We start from the raw sequence: 20325 nt of genomic DNA, 5'->3' as shown, positions 1-20325 counted from the left end.
CCAAACAGCTTCTCTAACATGATGACTTTTGAACACCTGAAGGGTAAGCGTTTACAACATAACACTAGAAAGACTATTTACTTTATAATAATAACTTATTTATTTTCACAGCTTTGCAGGACTGACTTTTACCCTGGATATTACATAGAACACTTCTGTGTGTGTGCACATATGGATTTTGTCTCCTATCTGAATCCTTAACCACTTATTTTGTTCCAAATTTTCTTGCACAGCTACATGATTTTAACTGCATCCCAATTTTGCAACCCCTTGCAAAAAAAAAAAAAGAGTATTTATATATCCAGAAACAATTCCACTTCTCTTAGAACTATACCAAATAAAGGGACTGACTTACCTTGAATAACATGAGAATTATCCTTCAGAAAGAAGTTATACAAATACTTTGGAATAAAAGCAGACATACAGGCATATGCCAGAGCTGAAAGAATTAAAAAAACCAGATGACAAACGCAGAATTCAATTACACCTAAAAAAGTTCATTATTAACCAGATAATAAGCATAAATACTTAATCTGTATACAAAAATGATTGCATGCACAGTAAGTAGAATAGGAGTCATTGTCCTAAAAAACTAGTCTTCCCACACAATGACCCTATATAAAGAAAGCCAAGTACAAGACAATAAAAGCTTGGAGTACACCTGTTATGAACAAATCACATTCTAAGAAGATAAAGGTCATATACCTAAAGCTGATCTGAAACTTTCAGGCATTTAAAACTACCATCAGCTTTTCTGAACAAAGCTGGCCTGACAGTTTAACACTTAGGTTACCAAATAGTACATTCAAGTTAAGGAAGTCTGAACTACAGCTTCACTGAAAAATACAACTGCGACAGCAGCACTTCTTCCTTCTTCTAACTCAAAACTTATTGTGCTTTTTATGATTCATCATTATTGTGCTTTTCAATAAACAGTACTTGAACCCCTGCTTGAAGAGCACTACACCACATGCAGTTTTCAAAACCCCAACCATTTCTTTTGACCTGTGGCAACAAGAGTTTTGAAATTCCTTTTCAGATACAGAAACTTTTTATCTCTAAGTGGATTCACACACATCTGTCTGGACATAGATACAGAGGAAAGACTGCTTTTCTTCACTCACTGCAGAAAACTCACCTTCATTGTTAAAATTCAAGTACAGAAATGGTGCACAAAGAGAGTCAAGACCTAAAGAGAGAAAAGCCATGAAGAAACAGCACAAAGAGCTTGTTTATTTTAATGCACAAGATGAAGACATTAATTTGTAACGAAAATTTGCGCACTAGATACTGCATTATCAGGCCTCAAGTAATGGTGAGAACAACAGTGAAATCTACGCATGCAACGGACTTATCATTTTAAAATAAAGTGACTGAAACTTATGAAGACTGAATATATAACAGAGTGGGGAATTCTTTTATTACAAATTAAATATAAATTATTAGGATTTAAATTTGCAATAACCCAGAGTCATTCTTCAAAGGAAACAGAAAGGAAAGCACCAAAAAAAAGGCTTAATATGGTGGGGGTGAAAAGCAGGAGGTACTTTAAAGTCAATCAAAACTTTTCATTCAATTATCTGCCCTTGCCAACTAGTCAAACTCACCTTGCCAGTACACCAAATTAGGATGGGAAACAACCCAGGCCTTCAACACACGTCTGAACTTTGCATGACCCTCTGGTGATGACAGCAGCTCATCATACTGATGGCAACGAGGAATATCAACTTCAATCTGCAGCACAGCCAAGCATTCAAAGAGAAATTGGGATAAGTGGGGCAGCACTACAGCAATCTTACAACACTCCAGGTGGAAGTCAGCCAAAATATGTAGGTCTGACTACCATCATAAATGATCTGCTTCCTCTATCATTCTCAAAACCAAAACTGACAGGGAACCTAACAGACCTGTCAAAGTTTAAAAATAGAGATTTTTTTTTCTCCTTTTCTGTGCTCATATTCTTTAATGGGTTCTAGCCCTTGAAAAAGGCAGAAAACAGACAACAGTTACAGGTTTGTTACTTCTGGACTCATTTTAGGTGTTAATATTGCTTTGCTCTAAAAGACAGATAAATCAGAGTTCTCAACATTGCAGCCAATTTGATGGAAAATATTTCTTCACCCAGCTGAAAGGAACAGCTGTTGTTTGCAAAGTCTTATGTCTGGTAAGAAAATGTTTGAGAATGTTCTCTTCTTGGAGATCCAAATTGCTCAAACCCCCATTTCTGTAAAGTATAGTTCACATTATAGGACCTCAAGGTACTCAGCAGTATCTGCTACAAGGCCCAACAGGCACAACAAATATTTGGTAAACCCAGGATTTTTAACAATAAATCATTAATATTGTTCAATACACTGCTGCTGCTACAGAAACAGTGATTATAAAGTAAAAAAGGATTTCAGCTTCCCCATGTTGTAAGTTGAGTTAAAGCATTTGTCTCGACCTCTTTTGCAAGATGCTTGCCACAGTAAAGGCTAGAGGGCAAGGGGAACCATATTGTTGTTGTCCACCACATGTGCTGTAATAGCCAAGTGATGGGTGGGAAATATCTTCAAGTGACAATATTTGGTAACACCATAAGTCTTACTTGTCTGTCTGTAGGAATTGGCGTGTCTTTATCAATGGCATCATATTTTGCTTCTATGGCACCCTAAATGTAAAGGAAGAATATCTGAATTTAGAAAGCCATCGCCAATGTAAGTGCATAAGACAATCTACATGGTGATATATAGAAGTTGACTGTTTTTGTTAAGAACTTCAGTTAGCAGAAGAACAGAAGATTCTGAGAGCTTAATTTTAACAAAACCATCTTTATTCTGTTACTAACTTAAGACATACATACCTTTCTATACATCTGCTCAGCATGATCTTCAGTGATTTTCAGTTGATTACACAAAAAGCCATGTACTTTGTAGTTCCCCATTTTCCAGTCAAGAGATGCTCTCAGTTCAAATACAGTGCTTACCTCAGCTACCAGCAAGTGGCTTTCAGCATCATCTCTAAAGTAACTGAATCCACCTGCCTGTTAATTGATTCTGCCAATATAGATGACTTAAGCAGCCCGTCCCTGCATAAATCCCAAGGCAGGAATATTAACAAGTCCATTTTAATGTTATGGGACAGGAAAGCACACACACTGTACAGATGGCAAGTTGCTGAAGCGTGAGAATCGACTCATTCCCCAAGACTCAGGCTACAAGCCTGACCAGCAGTTTTTCTTCCCCTTTATAACTTTTTTGTTGGTTATATTATATGGTATTCAGAAGATCATATCCTAAGCTAAATCTCCTGAATAACTTAGGATGTGTTATCTCGAAAAATCTTTATGATCCACTGCTGCAGGATTGCAAGCAAAGAGGATCATAAAGCTGCGTAGTCCAGCAATTCTGTGAGAAGCCTTCATTTCTGGGACATTCCATTGTCCAAAAGGACTGTATTTGATTGATTTATTCTCCATTCTTACAGGGAAGTGTATTGATTAGTACATGAGAAAAATACATTTCACATTTTATCCTGTTTATCCAACTACTGCTCACTGGAGCAACTGCACTTACCAAAATATTAAAAATCAAAACAAAAAACCCCTGTTAACTACCAAATGTCAGAGTATTATTTTCCGCTGAAGGTCATAATCGAAATTAAAGGCAGTCAACTTTACATATGCTTTCTGGAATCAAATACCCTTACAGAAAAGAAGTAAGTTTGTCAGAACATTGTCTTTATTTGCACAATTTCATGACTAATTTTGCTTTAAATTCCAGTAATCTACCTGCCAAATCTTTAAACCTATTTCAGCTTCCTTCCTTGTCAACCCCATTCCTTGTCAAACCCACTCCATCCCCAGTCAGTACTGGAACTTCTCCAAACGCCCTTACCTCAACACCCAACAAGGCAGCCCAGGTTATGCCTCTCAGAAGGGGAGGGATGTCAATCCTGGCTTCTTTCCAAATTTGGTTTTTCTTGTATGGATAGGCCTTCAAAAAGAAGAGATTAACTGCAAAAAAATGCTATCATGTAACTGCAACAGTTCAAATCCCAAAACTGGGACAGTCTTTCCCCAAATGAAAAAGCCTAAACAGTGAATACAAGTTTCACAAAAAGCAAATTTAATTTCTAACTGGAAGGCCTGGATGAAGGACTACTGTTTGATGTTAAAATATCCACTCTTTCTCATAAATGCATTCATGTGCTTTGGTATATCGTGGATAGATCTCCTAATCTAAATGTGTACTATGTTTTTTTTCTTCATTATATCTTTCTTTTCATACTAAGTCTTTTCATACTTTGCATCCGTCTTGGTTTTATTAAACATTTCTAGTTTATCCTTGATAATGCTCATCAGCTCTCTCATTCTTAAACAGGAATCTATCTCTCTGCATATATGTAAATTAGGGGCTGCTATTCCTTTACCCAGTATAAACCTCACATTTATGACATGGCACTGCCATGTGTTCCAATACTTTACTGCTTGGAAATGCAAAAATTTTACAGGCATATTTATATCTATAATAACTTAGTCTGTTATGAAATAAAGGATGTAAAATTGTTTTCATCAGTAAATAACCAGTATTAGCATCAGCTCTATTTCCATGTGCATGCTTTAAAACCTACTTTTATATTCACCAGTACTGAGAATTATTTGTTCTATTTTTATTTTCAACCTTATTATACTTCTGAAGGGTTTTTTTCTTCCCCCTTTCCTACTGTGGTCTCTTGTATCTCTGCTTCCTTTTACAATTACTTGGTGCTTCAAAATCGTCCAATTAAAAGAACAAATCAAATTATCCAGCATTACAAGGACTCCATACCTTCAACAGCCTGTCAAACAGGACAATTCTATTTAGCTGGTACTCTGTGTCCCTCTCCCGGATGATCAGAGGAAGAGTAGCAGCTGCAGAGAGCTCATTGCTACTGTTGGAATGAGGTAAAGCTGGCTGGCTGGAAAAAAAAGGATAGTAATAGTGAACAGCAAGAAAAACAAGTCACTGAAAATAATTAATACCACATGAAGCATTTCTAATTTAGAAACCAGAATAAATGGATAATTTTGACTATTCAGCACAAACAATTGATTTCCAGGACAGAGGCTAAGATCCTCAATTTGTAATCAGGGCCTTAAGTGCAGTGTGCTTATCAGGTCTTGACTTTCAGAGCCAAAGACACATTAGTTTTGCTTAAGGGAGGCAGTTGTGTCTAGCTTTGCAGTGTGATTCTCAAATAAAACTAGTAACTCAAAATTCAGTGTGTTACAGATACACAAATTTACAGATACTTACTCATCTTCAAGCAATGGATAAAATGCTTCTCCGCCAACATCCTTCAGTCTCTGAAAGGAGGAAGAAAAACAATTTGTTATCAGAATGCCGCTCAGAATTCAAGTGGAAATCTTAGTGGAATACAAAAACTATTAAATAGCAATTCATTTGCCAAATTCAGTAACCATCCTTGAGATCGAAGCATTAGCTCGGTCCTCCGCCTGCCATGAAGCATATACAGCCTTCAACACTGAAACCTTTTGCTAATACAGGCCTTTTGGAGCTGATTCAAGTTCTCCTGCCTAAAGATATCCATAAACCTATTTCCACACAAAAAATGGTTTATACGCACCATGAATTAACAGATCAAAAATGCTACATAGTTCTTCGTTTCCTTGTTTGTCTACATGGACTTCCTATCCAAGTAGCTGCAAATCTACTGCACAACTTGCTTTTATGGTTCTAATTAGTTCAAGAGTTAAACAAACTTGAATTCCTTTAAGGAAATACACTCAGCAAAGGTGACAGACAAACATGGGTGGATTTTTTGACTGAAGTTTTCAGACATCTTATGGTGCATGATTAATATTTAATGCCATGTTCCCTGCAGTGCACTGTTTTGCAGTTCAGCCCTTAACTTGCAGGCACACGGCAGCCTGTTCCTCTTGGGGCTGACAGAGGAGTTCATTCTCAGTTCATTCAGTACTGCACCTCTTTTGATTATAGGCATCATGCTCTGCTCTATAAAAGGTGTTTGAAAAACTGCGCAAGTTCAAAAACTTATTTCAACTAACACTGCAAGTCCTGCATCTTCCACAAAATGAAACTTCAGTATATAATTATTTCCTGCTGTATTTATAGAAGCAGGTAGTGATATCCAAAATTACAGATGAAAATATTTTTAAAAAGCCTTAAAAAACTGCCCTCTAGTGAGAGCAACAGTAGAAGCTGCAGTGTGTATTATGTTTAAAATAGATGTTGCATATTTTTCACTTCCCTCCTGCCTTGCAAGCCCCATTGATCAACTGAAGAAAATAACCCAGTTCTTTGTCTGCCTTGATGCATTTATGTGAAGCAGTGCAAAGTTCTAATGAAGAAATGTATTTACACAGTTTTTGACATACTACCTCCTATACTAAGGTGGTAGAGTCAGGAGTCACCTTCTTTTTTGTACTAACCCCTGTAATCATATGGAAAGGGTTTTTAAACAAAAATCTGACAGAATTGCATCTGCTGCTATAAAAAACAAACTGCAAACAACGCAGCATAGTTTCCCAATTTAACAGCAATAAAGTTCTACATGAGCAAAGACATGTAAACAGTCAAAACATTTCAGTGATATATGCAGTAAATCTTGTGACTGACCATTACATCAAGCCAAATCATGAGTTATCATATGCTGATTTTCCCAATGAAGATGCATTTTGTAAAATGCTTTGAAGAATTTTTGAACTTGCTGTTTATATTCCAAAAATTAATAATCAACTAGTGGAAAACTGGTATCCAATGTGAAGTATAAAGCTTTTGCGGAGCTGAAACTGAAATGAGTTGGAAATGAAATGATTTCGGATAATGTGAGCCATTGACAGACAGTAATTAAAGCATACAGAAGAGATTCCCTAAGCAAACAGTTGTAGCAATCATGGAGAACAGCAGATGGTACAGAAATATATGTACTACACTGGAACAAAGCAGGTGACAGAAAAAGGAAAGGGAGGGACAGAAAACAGATCAAATTTACTAAGCTTTTGAAGACAAAGCAATTTAATGTCACAAACCAGAATCTAACTTGGACACTACGAAGTGTTCTCTTGGAATCAGTGCCAGTTCCATTGGTAAAAACAGCAGTAGGAGCTGCTGTTAAATATTCCCTTTAAACAAATGTTTCTGCAGAGAAGAACATAAGAAATGCACAATATCACTCTTACGTTTCGGAGCTGGCACAGAGACAAAGTCACAGTTGTGTCATCCAGGAGGGAACTTCTATCTCGTCCTTGCCCAAAGCTTTCACCATCTTCTAATAAAAAGCTTCAAAAATGAGAACAAAAAAAAGAATTGGGTCATTTTATAACTCAGGACTTGAGCTAGGGAAAAAAAAATCTTACATCAAGAAATTTCTTCTTTAAAACAAGTATTAGAATATACTTAGAAGTATACTGTGTTCACTCTGCATGGCATGAAACCTGCTATCAAGAGAATATACAATCACCTTAAGTTATTCAGACAGCCTTTCCTGTAAAATGGCACATTTCAGGTTTTCTATAACTTTGCTTTGCATATAAAGAAAGAGTTATGAGACATGGGATTAATATCCCCTTTTATTCCTTGATCTTGCACAGATCAGGCCTATCATTTATTGTGAAAAGCAAAAAGGAAATATTATCATACGAAAGGCAGTTCCCATCATGACAAAAAACCCCAAGCAAAAGTCTGACCTTTTCTGTTCCAGTCCATCTGAGGATACAAAGGTATCCAAGACAGAATGTACACAAATTTTCCATTATTATAATATTTTTAAAGTAGACCATATGAAACTGATTTTCAGAATTTACTTAACCTAGCATTCTCAGTGTCACTTAGAGTTAGACTGCATTTTTGAAATTAACTCCTCATCTTCAAGATAGACAGCATGGTGGAAAATACTTCTCCCTCATAACTGAAAAGCACCTACATTCAGGTGACAGATACAAGGCATTCAAATGCCTTAAACTGGATAAGAGGGGAAGTGACAATTTCCTTCTGTTCACAAATGTCATTTGCAGTGTTTTCCACATGTACAGGTCTCTAAACTGAGATGTTCTCTTGTAATTGCTAGTGTCATCCATCCATCCATCCATCCATCCATCCATCCATCCATCCATCCATCCATCCATCCATCCATCCTCCTTTTCATTAAAGTGCTTCTCCATCCTAACTTGGGAAGTGTGCAGACAGGTGGCTTGGATCGAATGATTTCCTTGTTGACAAGCTCTTTCTCCAAGTCTCCTCCAGCCAAACACCAGAGATAATAAACCTCTTCAATTGATCTTTCTGCTAGGTAATCATTATCTTCATCTGTTGGGAGAAATGACACAGAAATAAATTACAGCTTTTTAGGTAGTTTGCATTTCTTTCTACAACTCTAAACACATACTGTTGAAAAATAAAAATTATTCTGCTTGAAAGGTCATAACCTTAATGTGAAGTTAGAGGAAAGGTGATCTTTCCTTTACAAGTGCTGTTTAAAGAGATTCAAGGAAAGAAGTCATTAAAAAAGCAGGTATTTCTGCAGTTTGCCATGAACCCCTCACATGAATACACTGAGTGTGAACTTTTGCTGCCTGTGTGCTTTTAAACAAAACAAAACAGTGTTTTGTACATAGCACTAAGAGGCAGACTAAGAGATAAAATAAGAAACAAGTGATTCCTACTGAGTAGTTACAATCTCTCTTCCCTTCACATACCACACTCATTCTAACAAGGCAAAAAATCTTTGTCTAGATGAGATTTTCTAAATATCTCCAAGTTCATAAGAAAAAACTAATCAGGATTTAAGAGCAATAACATTTTCAACATACTATAGTTTAAAACTTAGAAGTTTAATATTTTAGTCCAGAATGTGACCTCTTTCACCAAGACTTTGTTTTCCAGTACTTCCAAAGATCATCTCATGCAATGATCTAGTAGAATTCAATTACCAATAAGCGGGAAAAAAAATTACCTTATATGTGCACATGTCCAAATTCTAAAGGCAAAAGATGACGCTGCTTTTGCAACATGGGCTTGAATACTAATGTTATTTTTTCCCTGAGGCTGAGGCATAAAATTAAGATTTGACTCCTTTTGCTTGCACACATCACTCAAAACATGTTTGCCCATGTCTCCCTCCATTAAACAACTTATTGCATTAATCTAGTGTTGTAACATTTAATAGTCTCTGAGAATAATCTGTTGGAAAGAAAATGCAATAACACTTTATTTTCCTTCCCCCTCCAACAACATTTATCCCACTACCTGCTTTTACCTTTACATAATTGACTTATGTCTTCAGGTAGTGTTAAATTGGCACACCTTGGAGAAGATGAGAACAGACCAGCAGGTTTGTGGAAGGGAAGATATAGTGAGGATACTTCACTGAACAAACTGTCATGCAGCAATTCCTCTGGAGTTGGCCTTAAATTAAGAGAAGAGGATAAAACAACTAGAGCAAAGTGTTCCCAAAAATATTGCATTTCAGCAAAAAAGGTCCCCAGTAATAAATATTAACAAGATATTTTAAATTATATTGGATTTCAGACCAATGTTTTTTAATTCATGCAGTGCAACAAACTAGTCTGTTTACAGCCCAAATTCAGACCTCTAATTCTTCTCTTTTAAACAGTGAAAAGCACAAAACTGAGAATTTCTTATAGATAGCCCAAACAGCAGTATTCAAAAAAAAAGGTTCAGCGACAGTCCTTCTAATTTCATAGTAACCTTTACCAGGCCTTTGGACTGAGTACTTGCCTTTTAGAAGGCTGGAACGTAAGGCATTTCTTCAGTAGAGCTATGATATTTTCAGGAAGGTCCTGGAACAAAAGAAAAATATGGAGGAGGTCTGTTTATTACTGTCTTAATTCAGCAAGTCACTTGGCTCATACTTAACTTTTAACATACAGACTACTCCTTTGAGGGCAATAAAACTGCACACCTATGCACCTGAGGTTGGCTGTGTGAGACTGAAATTCTGGGGAAGCAATTCTTCTCACCTCCCAATCCTATATTTGATTTAGGGGGAAAAAAATTTGCAGTGTATGCAGCCTTTCACATATTTTTTAATTCAGATATTTTGTACCCCGCTGGAAACAATGCAGTACCTGGCAACTTCCTTCTATTATCAATCAGAACTCTTTCATATTATGTCCCAAACTACAAAGACACTAAAATTCAGTAATAATTTTTGTGGGTAAGGAAAAATTGAACTATATAAACCTACACTATCAGAATGTGTAAAGTGGACCAGATAGAAGACTTCATTTCTGGAAGAAAAATACTTGATCACCAAAACTTTAAAAAAAATTTATAGATTATTAAACTACTCAGAGAGCATTAACATTTACTGAGACTGACAGCAATTTTAAGAAAGAATATTAACATTGGTGACTATTCAAGAGGATCTTAGATATGTAGTTTTTCAAAAATTTTCATCATACTGCAACACAGTAAGTGACCAAATGAATTATTAAAATAAATACACAAAATACTATGCAGCAATAATGAAATATTCTGGGTAAGACAGCATGGAAGAGCAAATGAGTTTGACAAACCTTAATAATATCAAGGCAACCATGTTCTTCAGCCAATACAGTTACAATATCATCTACACAGCCTTTTGAGAAACAAACAGAACAATAAAAAGTTAAAGATTATAATAAAATTATACCAATTAAACAGGATATCAGATAAATGTCCACTCAAATAAAAAGCACTTAATTTTGGCTTTTTACTGACACTGCTACACCACTTGAACTATCAAAATCAGAAATGAAAATTATTATAATCTATGCAGACAGAAGTCTAGGAAAGTTAATTAGCACATCTAAGGTTACAGTGAAAATCTATTTACAGGCCTAGTCCAGAGTGTCAGTCTCCGACAAATAAAGCAAAACAGTCCTTCAACTTATAAATAGAAATATTTACAAAAAAATCCTTGGAAGAACTTAAGGGTGCCTACATGAATCTTGAAGTAATTTTTGCCTCTCTTGCTCCTTGCAGATAATATCAGCAGTATTTTAGAACTTCTTGTCACTACTTTATTGAACAAATAATTCCCAAGTCAGCACATGAAAGCTTTTCAGTGGATAAACCAACACCTTGAATTCAGATTGAAGGGTATGGAGATGCTTCAGGAAGCCTTGTTACCAAATCCCCAAAAGAGTCAGAATTCCAGCACTCAAGCACTAGCTGCTGAATGAAAAAGATACTTCTCCTGACAGCAATTCATTTTAACATTATTGCTGTTCGCTCTGGATAATAATAACTTACTGTTAAAGCTTCAAATTGCAAACTCATGCCTTTCCCCTTCCCATGGTTTATACATAAACAACACCAGAAATCAAGTTTTAAAAGCCACAAGGATAGTTCCACTTCCTGACTCATCTATACTAAGCCAAAATTCTACTTGTGCAGTGATGTTTTATAGTTTGAAGGTGAAACTAGAGACAAAAGCTGAGTTCACTTCTCATCTCTCTTTATTTCTGTCTTCCTATCCGAGTCTTGCTTCTCCCTGCTTGGCCATTACTACACAGGCACTATAGGGATAGTTTTCTTCAGTGTCATCAATTCCTAACTCATTTCAGAAACCACCCTCAACTCAAACCAACAAATAACCATAAAAAGTACAATCATTCTTGAGGATATTTTCTTGTCTTTTATTTTTTTTTAATAGCTTGCCCTTACTCAAATATACTTCCAGCTCTTCACAAGTTTTTTTCCCTGGCATCCAGCTCCATACTTTCCCTAGAGAAGTAACACGCTACAAATGCCTGCTTAAATCTGTAGATGAAAGATGACAAAGGCAAAGTAAGTATGAGCATCATAAGCTGATTAGTCTGTAAAGTTCTAATCATAGAGCTGCTTGGAAATTAAAAAAAATCATTTTGTGCTACTTACCTAATGTAAGTATAAATTTCAATCTTTCTGCTATCTCCAAACTCTGAAATAATTTTCTCCCCTAAAAAGTAACAATGTCAAATTACACTTGAATTTGAAAGAAACAGCTATGACATGAAAATATTTAGATAACATTGTATCCCATCTTTATACTAAACCAGTGAAATACGCTTCTACATGTGAATTTTAGACATATCAAAACTATTTGTAAGAACAAAAAACTTAACTTACCCCAACTATGGCAGAAACAGTTTCACGTAGTAATATAGCAAAAATGTATCATTAACTTCTCTTAAATGGAACTGCCTTGCAGTCAAATTCTTGTGGCTTCACAGGTAACTATCCTTCATGGTTAACACATATACCAAGCATCCAATATACTAAAATGCATCCTATTCCTTGAACAACCAGTACTGTCCAGGTAGGAATGCTAACATATTCTGACATTTGGGCTTGGGTGATGGGCAGGGTGTCATTAACCCCACACTCAAGAGCAATCAAGTTAATGAAACTATTCCCCCAGAGTCAAATTCTTTTACATACCATGCAAAGCTCAAATAATATTATACCAAGAGACCACAGATCTGATTTCGGGCCGGAAGGCAGAGGCTTCTCACACTGAGTGTGATCACTTGGTTTGCCTATTCCCTGTGCAATTACTTCAGGCGCCAGGTATGATGGGTACCTAGAAAGATGTAGCACCATTAGATACTATCCTTCTGCCCAAAAAATCTGACTTCCCATTACATAATCAGAATCATCTGGCATTCTGAGAAAACAGAATACTGCCTATCTTATTCAGTCAAAATCTAAACATTGCAACAAAGTTCACTCCAGCGTAGTGTTTACTACATTAAAGGTCAAATCCCAATCTCTAGCTCTGTTGTTTTGTGAAAGAAAACCTCACCTTTCAAAGTGGTATGCTTACATATCTTAGGGAAAACACAGATTGAGTTTCAGCATTAGGATATTAAGTATATCTTAGACTCATACTTTGGGATGATGGCAGTAATTTTTTCCACTGATAGTGTATTCCCAGCAAATAACTTTCAAGTTTGCAAAAAAAGTAACAAAAAGTGTTAAGAACATATATTACCTTCTACTAGATAATTTTAAAATAATATTATCACTCTTCTTTTTGTCAACAATTCACTATAGTATCTAAAAATCTGAAACCATCAGAAAGGAAACATCAGTTTCTTCTGGCCATGTCTTTAAGAACAAACTCAGTATTTAATCTGAAAAAAACATGGCACCTCAAAAACTGCAAAAGTGACAAAAAACTCACTTCAACAAAGCTGTGGTTTGTAATACAGTATGATCACTTGAAAATATATCATAAAACTATCAAGAAACAGAAAGCCTACATTGGTGGGTAACAGCAAAGCACTGACAATGCATTTTCCTATTTTGAAATTAGGAATCCAAGTCATAGGGAACGATTAGTATCTGAAGACAAATCTGGGGATAAAGGCTAACATGACAGAGTTATGGTAACATGCTGGCATGGCAGCCATTCTTTTTTTTGTTCATTCACTTCATTGTCTCAGTCAGATGACAATCTCATCAATGACATTATCAGAAGCTTCTGTATAAAGGGTGCTTGAAACACAATATATTTCCTGAAAAAATAAATCTCTGATATATTTGTATTATGTAGCTACATCCTTACCCTATAGGAAAATCAACATCAACACCTTGAGCAGTCATATGGTAGAGTCCAAATTTAGCCAACTTCACGTGTCCCTGAAAAGGCAAAAATAAATGATCAAGAGCAGCAGAATTCAACACTGGAAGAATCTGTGTTTAAGTTAAAAAAGTTAAAAACAAAATTCAAAAATAATTTCAAACTGCATTAGCTCTCAGAGGACAGAAACCTATAAAAAGCACCTTCTTATGTTTCTGCTTCATCCATTATGCAGAAGTGCACTGCAAGTTAAAAATATGTTTATTTCTAATGCTTTTACTTCTCAAGAGCATTAAGGAAATCGCTTTGCTCGGAAAAACATCAGAACTTTTAAACTTACAGCATTAATTAAGTTCAGTAAATTAAAAAGGTTTAAATATTCCACCAAACATTTTTCTTTTTGAAAACTGTTCATCCTGTTTGACTCTTAGAACTCCCTAAACATGACCAATATTCCCTCAACTCTTCCATTTACCCAGCCTTGCTTCTGCAGATCTCCCTTCAACTCATTACCATCTTGCTCTCCTTAACAGTAGCAATACATATTTCCAACAAGCAGTTTTTCCAGGCACTTTCTTCTTATTTGTGAAGAGCTGCTAACACCAAAACAACAAAAAATTAGGCACAGAAGTTAAACTGAGGCCTTATTTCCACTGGATTGTGAATTACACTCAGCCAGCCTCCAGATGATGCAACAGAGAAGGCTACATCAGAAAGCTTTCAAAGGGCAAGGGAGAGCTTAGAAGTTTATTGTCTCATAGCCCTCTTCTGTTCTTTTATTGATTTTAGGAGTATCTTAAAATCCTAAAGTACTTTTGCATGTTAGAGCATTATTATGATTTTCATTTGTTCACAGGCATACAAAAATATATGTGCTCCTTATTTTTGTCCTCTCCTTTCTTTGCCTTCCAAGGGGAGGATCTGGTTATTTCACCTAAGCTGAGTTTAAAAAAGGATAGATAGAGGAGTTACACAGGCAGGTTCAACTCTTCAGCTGCTGGTTCTGATGAAGTAACTGCTCCAAAGACACCAGTAGCTATCAATTTCTCTCAACATTTATGAACAGATATTGTATTCCACCCTGCCAACTCAATAGTCTGTGATAACAGAAATGACAGATACTTAAATTTCAATAATTTAACATGAACAAAAAACATACCATAATATCTTAAAAGGCAAGTATGATATCACCATGGAACACAATAAATATTAGTGACAGCTAATTAGCCATAAGAAGTATTCTATTCAAATAGCTAGGAAGGTGCTGTGACTAATTACAATGATGACAAGTAGACTTAGATTACCACTTGAAGAAGGGAGAAAATGTGTGGCTTGGGATAGAACAGAAAAATAAATTCAGCATTACATTTGAAACTTAGGAAATGATGGAAAATTGTACTTTAAAAAAAATAAACAAAACAACTTCCCAGATCTCTATCCCCATCAAAAGTGCTATGACTATCCAGTCTCCATCTGTGACACAGCATGGCACTTGTTAGCAGCAAACAAACCCACAGATTTATTCCTGTAGCTGTACCTTTCGATCCAAAAGGATATTGCAAGGGGAGAGTGCCCGGTGGACCATTCCATGCTGATTCATATATTGTAAACCTTGCAAAACCTCATATGCTATGCATAAGATCTTTGAAGAACTGGGAAAAAAACCAAACAAACCAACAACATGTTATAGTGAATATTTTCCTTTTCAATCTGTAAAAATGTAGTGTTTCACAGCTATTCCAAACAAATGTGAGACATTTACAATTCCAATAAATTGTAAGGGATCAGCATTGAATATGTTGGGGTATGTTCAGTGCCATACACACATCTCAAAATCCCACAACTAGGTTTCTTACTCTGAACAGGTCCTTAGGAAGTGTAGAAAATGCTGACAGTATAAAATACTATCTTCATTAGAAACTTACCTAATCAGGAAATAAAAAAAAATCTCAACCCTCCCTTATTTTCATTTGCTCTTTTTAAGTCTCCTACTGATACTCATAAAAAAGTTCACCTGAACTAAAGGTTTTTAAAACTCAGATAGTAAATAGAGCTTATTCAGAAGATGGCAGAGGCCTGACTAGATCATACCTATAGTCTTCAGCCATCTCAAAATCTAACACAAGGAAAAAAATGGGCAGAAACTACATTTTCAGCACATTTTGTTTTAAAACTTTGGAAGTATCAACCTCACCATCTTTGTACAGAAACAACAAAGCTTACCACCCAAAACATTTTGACGTAACTATGTATTTTGACAAAAGTCACCATTTCCTCTAAAGACTGATAGCCTTAAAGAGGAAATTCTGTGAATAATTGATCAGGAATTTATACAGATCACCATAACAGACTTCCGAAGTGGACTCTAATTAACAACAAAAGGCTCAGATCTCATGTCACCAAGAGAGATTCTATTTAACTTTCTACTCTTCCTCATCCTGTCTACTCCCCGCCAGCCATTTCAGATCTTTTTGGTAACTTTTCCTCTGCAGGCACTAGTTTACACAATGTCCAAAAATCAAAACGTATCTACTTATAAAGACCTAACTTTACATCCCCTTTTTTTTGTATTTCATTGTTAAAAAATAACATACAATAGCATTCTGGAGGATATTTACTACCTTCTCTTGCTTATTAAAACCTTGTGTAACAGCAAAATGAGGAGGAGCATTTCACACTATTTCCAGCTGATGACATTGACAAGCCAACTATCTAAATATCAAAATTAATTTCTTTATTCAACTTCATCAGCTGCTATTAACACCTGATGGAATGACAAAATTTTGTCACCAGAGCTAGATTTTGACAAAATCCACACTTAAAACAAATTCTGAGACTAGTGCAATACAGAAATACTGTAAAAAGCCGTGACTAAGTTAACCTGCCTGCAGCTATCCTCCAGATCCTCACCTTTTATCTAGAACACCTCTGAAGTAAATCGCAAGAGTTATGAATATATACTTTTAAAAATTTTAAGCACAAAGGGAATCTATTCTAACATATGTCCATACTGCTGTATCTTAAACCTTAGTATTTGAAAGTGATTCTCAAGTTCTTAGCAATTTGACCAAAACCTCATAGCTAATAACCACATAACCAAAACAAAACCCCACAACCATTTAGTTCCTCTCTTCCTAGCACCTCTCACCCACAAGCTAAATCCTATTCCACAGCATCAGACACTATTAGCTGTATACCTTTCCCCTCAGTCATTCTTAGACATATGAATGTGGTAAAAAAAAATCACCTTAAAAGTCTTCAGCTTTCTTGTGTGTTTTTTTGCCTGCAATGCAAATCCTAGTGATAATGGTGGCAAACAGTATCCCCTCTCTCATATTCTGCTCAGTTTTGCAAAACAAGACATGAAAAATAAGTAACGGAGTATTCATGTTTCCAGTAAGGAAATAATTGAAAATTAACAATTAGTACATCATGAGGTATTCTAGCCTAAACATTGTTTCTCTGTATTAAAAAATAAAAGTAAATATGGCATATTAAAAAACCAAAAGTAACTATTAATAGAAACGAAATTTGGTGGCCTTTGCTGGAGGCAGGCAGTGTGCTCTGCTGGCGCCAGGGGGCGTCAGCCACCCATTTATTCTCCAAGCTCTCTTGTAATTAATTAAAAAACCACCCCAGAACCCGGGAAAATACATGAAAATATTGCTTTGGGACCCTTTGCTCTTTAAGATAAACCCTTCACATCGTCACAACGATCAGTACACGAGTGGTAACTATTTTTCAATGTGCATTCAATGCTCAGTGCTCTTAAACTCTTGATGCCACCCTGCTGGGCAGAAGCTTTGAGCCAAGCACCTCACACTGGTCAGCAGAGGGAACTCTGTATAACAAGCTCTGCATTGCACTGCTGCACCTTGTGCAGCCCGTATTTATTAGGGAAAATACACTGTGCGGTTACAACTCATGAGATTCGCATTTAATCCCAAACGGCCTGACAACTACACTTACTGCTGCTATCAAGCCCAAGAGATTTCTCTCCTTTAAACTTCCCAAGGCCAAGTTCAGCCGATGTTCCCAGCCTTACTGGAGATCACTACCAAGGCTGTCCCCTTGCTGCAGTAGGTCTCAGCTCCGTCTCAGGCACTACAGCCACTGTCAATGTCGCAAGCATTGCATCAGCCTTTGGCAAATGCAGAAGGTACACTCACAAAGCTGCTTTCAGGCTCCAGGTCAGCTTGACTTTTCAAAAAAAAACAAACCATAAATAGAAAACATTGTTCTAAATGAGGACAACACTTACAGAAATCCAGTGTTGGTGGCAAGATCTGAGCAGATTCAGTAACTTATCCCCCACTTAGATGGAAGCCCGTTTCTCGATAGACTAGCTAGTGCTGAGCTGTGATAGATGTACCCCCGTTTTAACTACTGGGCCCCTTGTACTGCAGAGGTATCAGCACCTCTTTTAAAGGATCAATATCCTTTAAAAGAAGGTGGAGGGAAAAAAACAACAGCAAAAGCACTAGAAACAACACAGGAGCCCTTCTACAACAAGGTGGCTCCTCTCCACCAGCAGGGAAAGAAACAGAAATTTATTTGCAAAAGGAACACACATTAAAGAAGCTATCTGCATTTTAATCCTCAGTCTGGATACCAAAAAATCTATTCAGCTGTAGCCTAGTCAGCCAGGCCTCTAAACATGGGTTCTCTTCAAGAGAAAGGTCTGCACATGGGTGTAAAATCAAACTGGTTAAATTCAATCTTATCCTGGTTTGGAGAAGAAACACAGCCACAAAAAGAGGTCATTTTGTGCTCCTTCATACTAGAAATCATGAATTAAAAAACTGTAAGGATTAAAACCAATACTAAGTTTGGGGCTATAACTTGAATGCATAGAAAAGGAAGCACTAAGGAGAACTGTATTCTTCCCTCAGATCCACCCTGTAAGTAGGATGAGGGAAAAAAAATCTCTACAAGTTGATATGAGCAAGTTCAGCCAACAGTACAAAACCCAGCATGGTTAAGAGAGGCATGTGCATGGCATTTGTGGGTGGAGAGAGAAGGGAAGTCTACTTAAAAACCCACAAAAAGGAGGATTGTTTTATTACCTCCAGAACTTGTCAGACCAAAAGCTATACCAGACAAATGACTAATTTCCACACTGTAATAGTACACAGGTGTCTGCATTGTGCCTTCACAAGAAACATTAACTTTTCCACTTAGCACTGAGCCTGATCTCCAGTCTGTTGAATTCTTACTGTTAAGGACACAAAAACATTTTCTGGAAGTTCACTTCACGAATAATAAAACTAACCTGTCAGGGAACAGATGTTCTAGCAGAGTTTTAATCTCTTGTGGTTCTGCAAACCCACTGATGAAATAATCTGAGTGCTTAGGAGACTGTTGCCATTTTTTGGATTGAGATGGGTGGGGTGGGGAAGAAAAACTTAGTGTACCCACTACACTCCTTGATCCGAAAGAGAACAGCTTCTGGGCCAGGGTGAAGGGGAAAGTACTAGAAGAAGTTGGCATAGCCAGAGTCCTTTTTCCAAAGGATCAGATTTTAGCAGAGAGAGTGAGAAAGATGGATTATCAGGAACCAAATAAAGACAATAAACCCCGAAAATGATCAGGGGATTGGAGAGCTAAGAGTGAGCATACTCACCCAGTAGTGACTGAGCAGTACCTGGGAAGAAACAGCTAAGAACTGCTCAAGTCACAGATCAACATAAACACAAGATCAAACAAAAAAAAATTGCTTTATTTAGAAATAAAAAAACTTATGACAAAAATGTGGTATGCTGAATTCCTGCTAAAAAGACCATAGCAATATTACCTATATATTATTCAGTTTAAGTGGCTATTTATTAACTTCTAATTTATGATTAATGGGAATGATAATGCAGCTGCTTGTAGAAGTGGGAGCTGGACTCCAAGAGAGGATGCTCTAGGAACAAACAATTTCTTGCAACTAATTATTTCTACTTTAGACAAAATTACTGATCTTCCAGATTATAAATATAGTCATATTAGCTCAGACCAAAAATTATTTCGGACCACTATCCTTTTTCCAAAACAAAACCAAACCAAACCCAAGACCAAACAAAAAATAGCAAAGGCAGACGGTTGCCTAGAAGAAAGGGAATACAGAGTACAGAGCAAGCACATACGAAATTTTAATATTTTCCTGACTTCCAACTTCCTCCAATCCAAGATTTCTTCTGGATGAAACAAAAGTTTGCCTCCTAAGCATCATGTCTCATAGTATCACCTACTAGTTCCTGTGGCATTCCACAGCCATCAAGAATTCTTTCAGTAGAATCTCCCTGCTATTTTATCATTGCTCAACTCTGGAGCAGGAAAAGCAATTGTGAAAAAATGCATTTGACAGCCAGCAGCATGATAGTTGCTACACACACCACAGACTGCTGAAGGGAAAATAAAAACTACTTCATGCATGACATTGAATACTAAAGAACAAGAGGACTGCAGAGCACACAGCTGGAGGTTGAACATGGGTGGGTCAAGAGGCTTGACTTATTAAACTGTCTGATGAAAAAAATTCCAATGTGAGAAAAGAAACAACAAAGAGATGAATTTTCAGCATTTATGTGAGTAACATGGAAGTTACAGGTTCACAAAAGTTTCTTTCCCTCCAGTTTAAAGGAAAATCAATGCAAATCTCACACAAATTCACTCCATTATCTTTAAGAGAAGAACATTCATGGAATTAACTGGACATACATCTTCTCCATCTTTTTTCAGTGCTAAAATAAAACAGTTTAATATGAAAGA

At 36.4% G+C, this 20325-nt stretch overlaps 1 protein-coding gene across 3 annotated transcripts in view; it reads right to left on the bottom strand.

Annotated features, from left to right (window-relative positions):
- The window catches only part of TBCK (TBC1 domain containing kinase), an 88511-nt gene that overhangs the window by 51431 nt on the left and 16755 nt on the right, over positions 1 to 20325 (bottom strand). For all 3 annotated transcript variants that reach the window (XM_005517498.2, XM_088056977.1, XM_088056976.1), the window contains 16 exons: positions 15110 to 15224; positions 13558 to 13631; positions 12429 to 12570; positions 11886 to 11946; positions 10541 to 10602; positions 9741 to 9802; positions 9259 to 9407; positions 8171 to 8309; positions 7184 to 7283; positions 5277 to 5326; positions 4809 to 4938; positions 3876 to 3974; positions 2588 to 2650; positions 1608 to 1734; positions 1139 to 1189; positions 356 to 439 (listed from right to left, as the gene is read on the bottom strand). In XM_005517498.2, coding sequence (XP_005517555.2) covers positions 356 to 439; positions 1139 to 1189; positions 1608 to 1734; positions 2588 to 2650; positions 3876 to 3974; positions 4809 to 4938; positions 5277 to 5326; positions 7184 to 7283; positions 8171 to 8309; positions 9259 to 9407; positions 9741 to 9802; positions 10541 to 10602; positions 11886 to 11946; positions 12429 to 12570; positions 13558 to 13631; positions 15110 to 15224 — 1508 coding nt within the window. The remainder of the gene's footprint in view (positions 1 to 355; positions 440 to 1138; positions 1190 to 1607; positions 1735 to 2587; positions 2651 to 3875; positions 3975 to 4808; positions 4939 to 5276; positions 5327 to 7183; positions 7284 to 8170; positions 8310 to 9258; positions 9408 to 9740; positions 9803 to 10540; positions 10603 to 11885; positions 11947 to 12428; positions 12571 to 13557; positions 13632 to 15109; positions 15225 to 20325) is intronic.

The sequence above is a fragment of the Pseudopodoces humilis genome, chromosome 6 (genome assembly GCF_049639895.1).
Source record: "Pseudopodoces humilis isolate 2021_Gansu_Grassland_sample_001 chromosome 6, ASM4963989v1, whole genome shotgun sequence".
In the NCBI taxonomy this organism is placed as follows: Eukaryota; Metazoa; Chordata; class Aves; order Passeriformes; family Paridae; genus Pseudopodoces; species Pseudopodoces humilis.
Note: the sequence above shows the minus strand (reverse complement) of the source record. Positions and strands in the feature narration are given on the sequence as shown.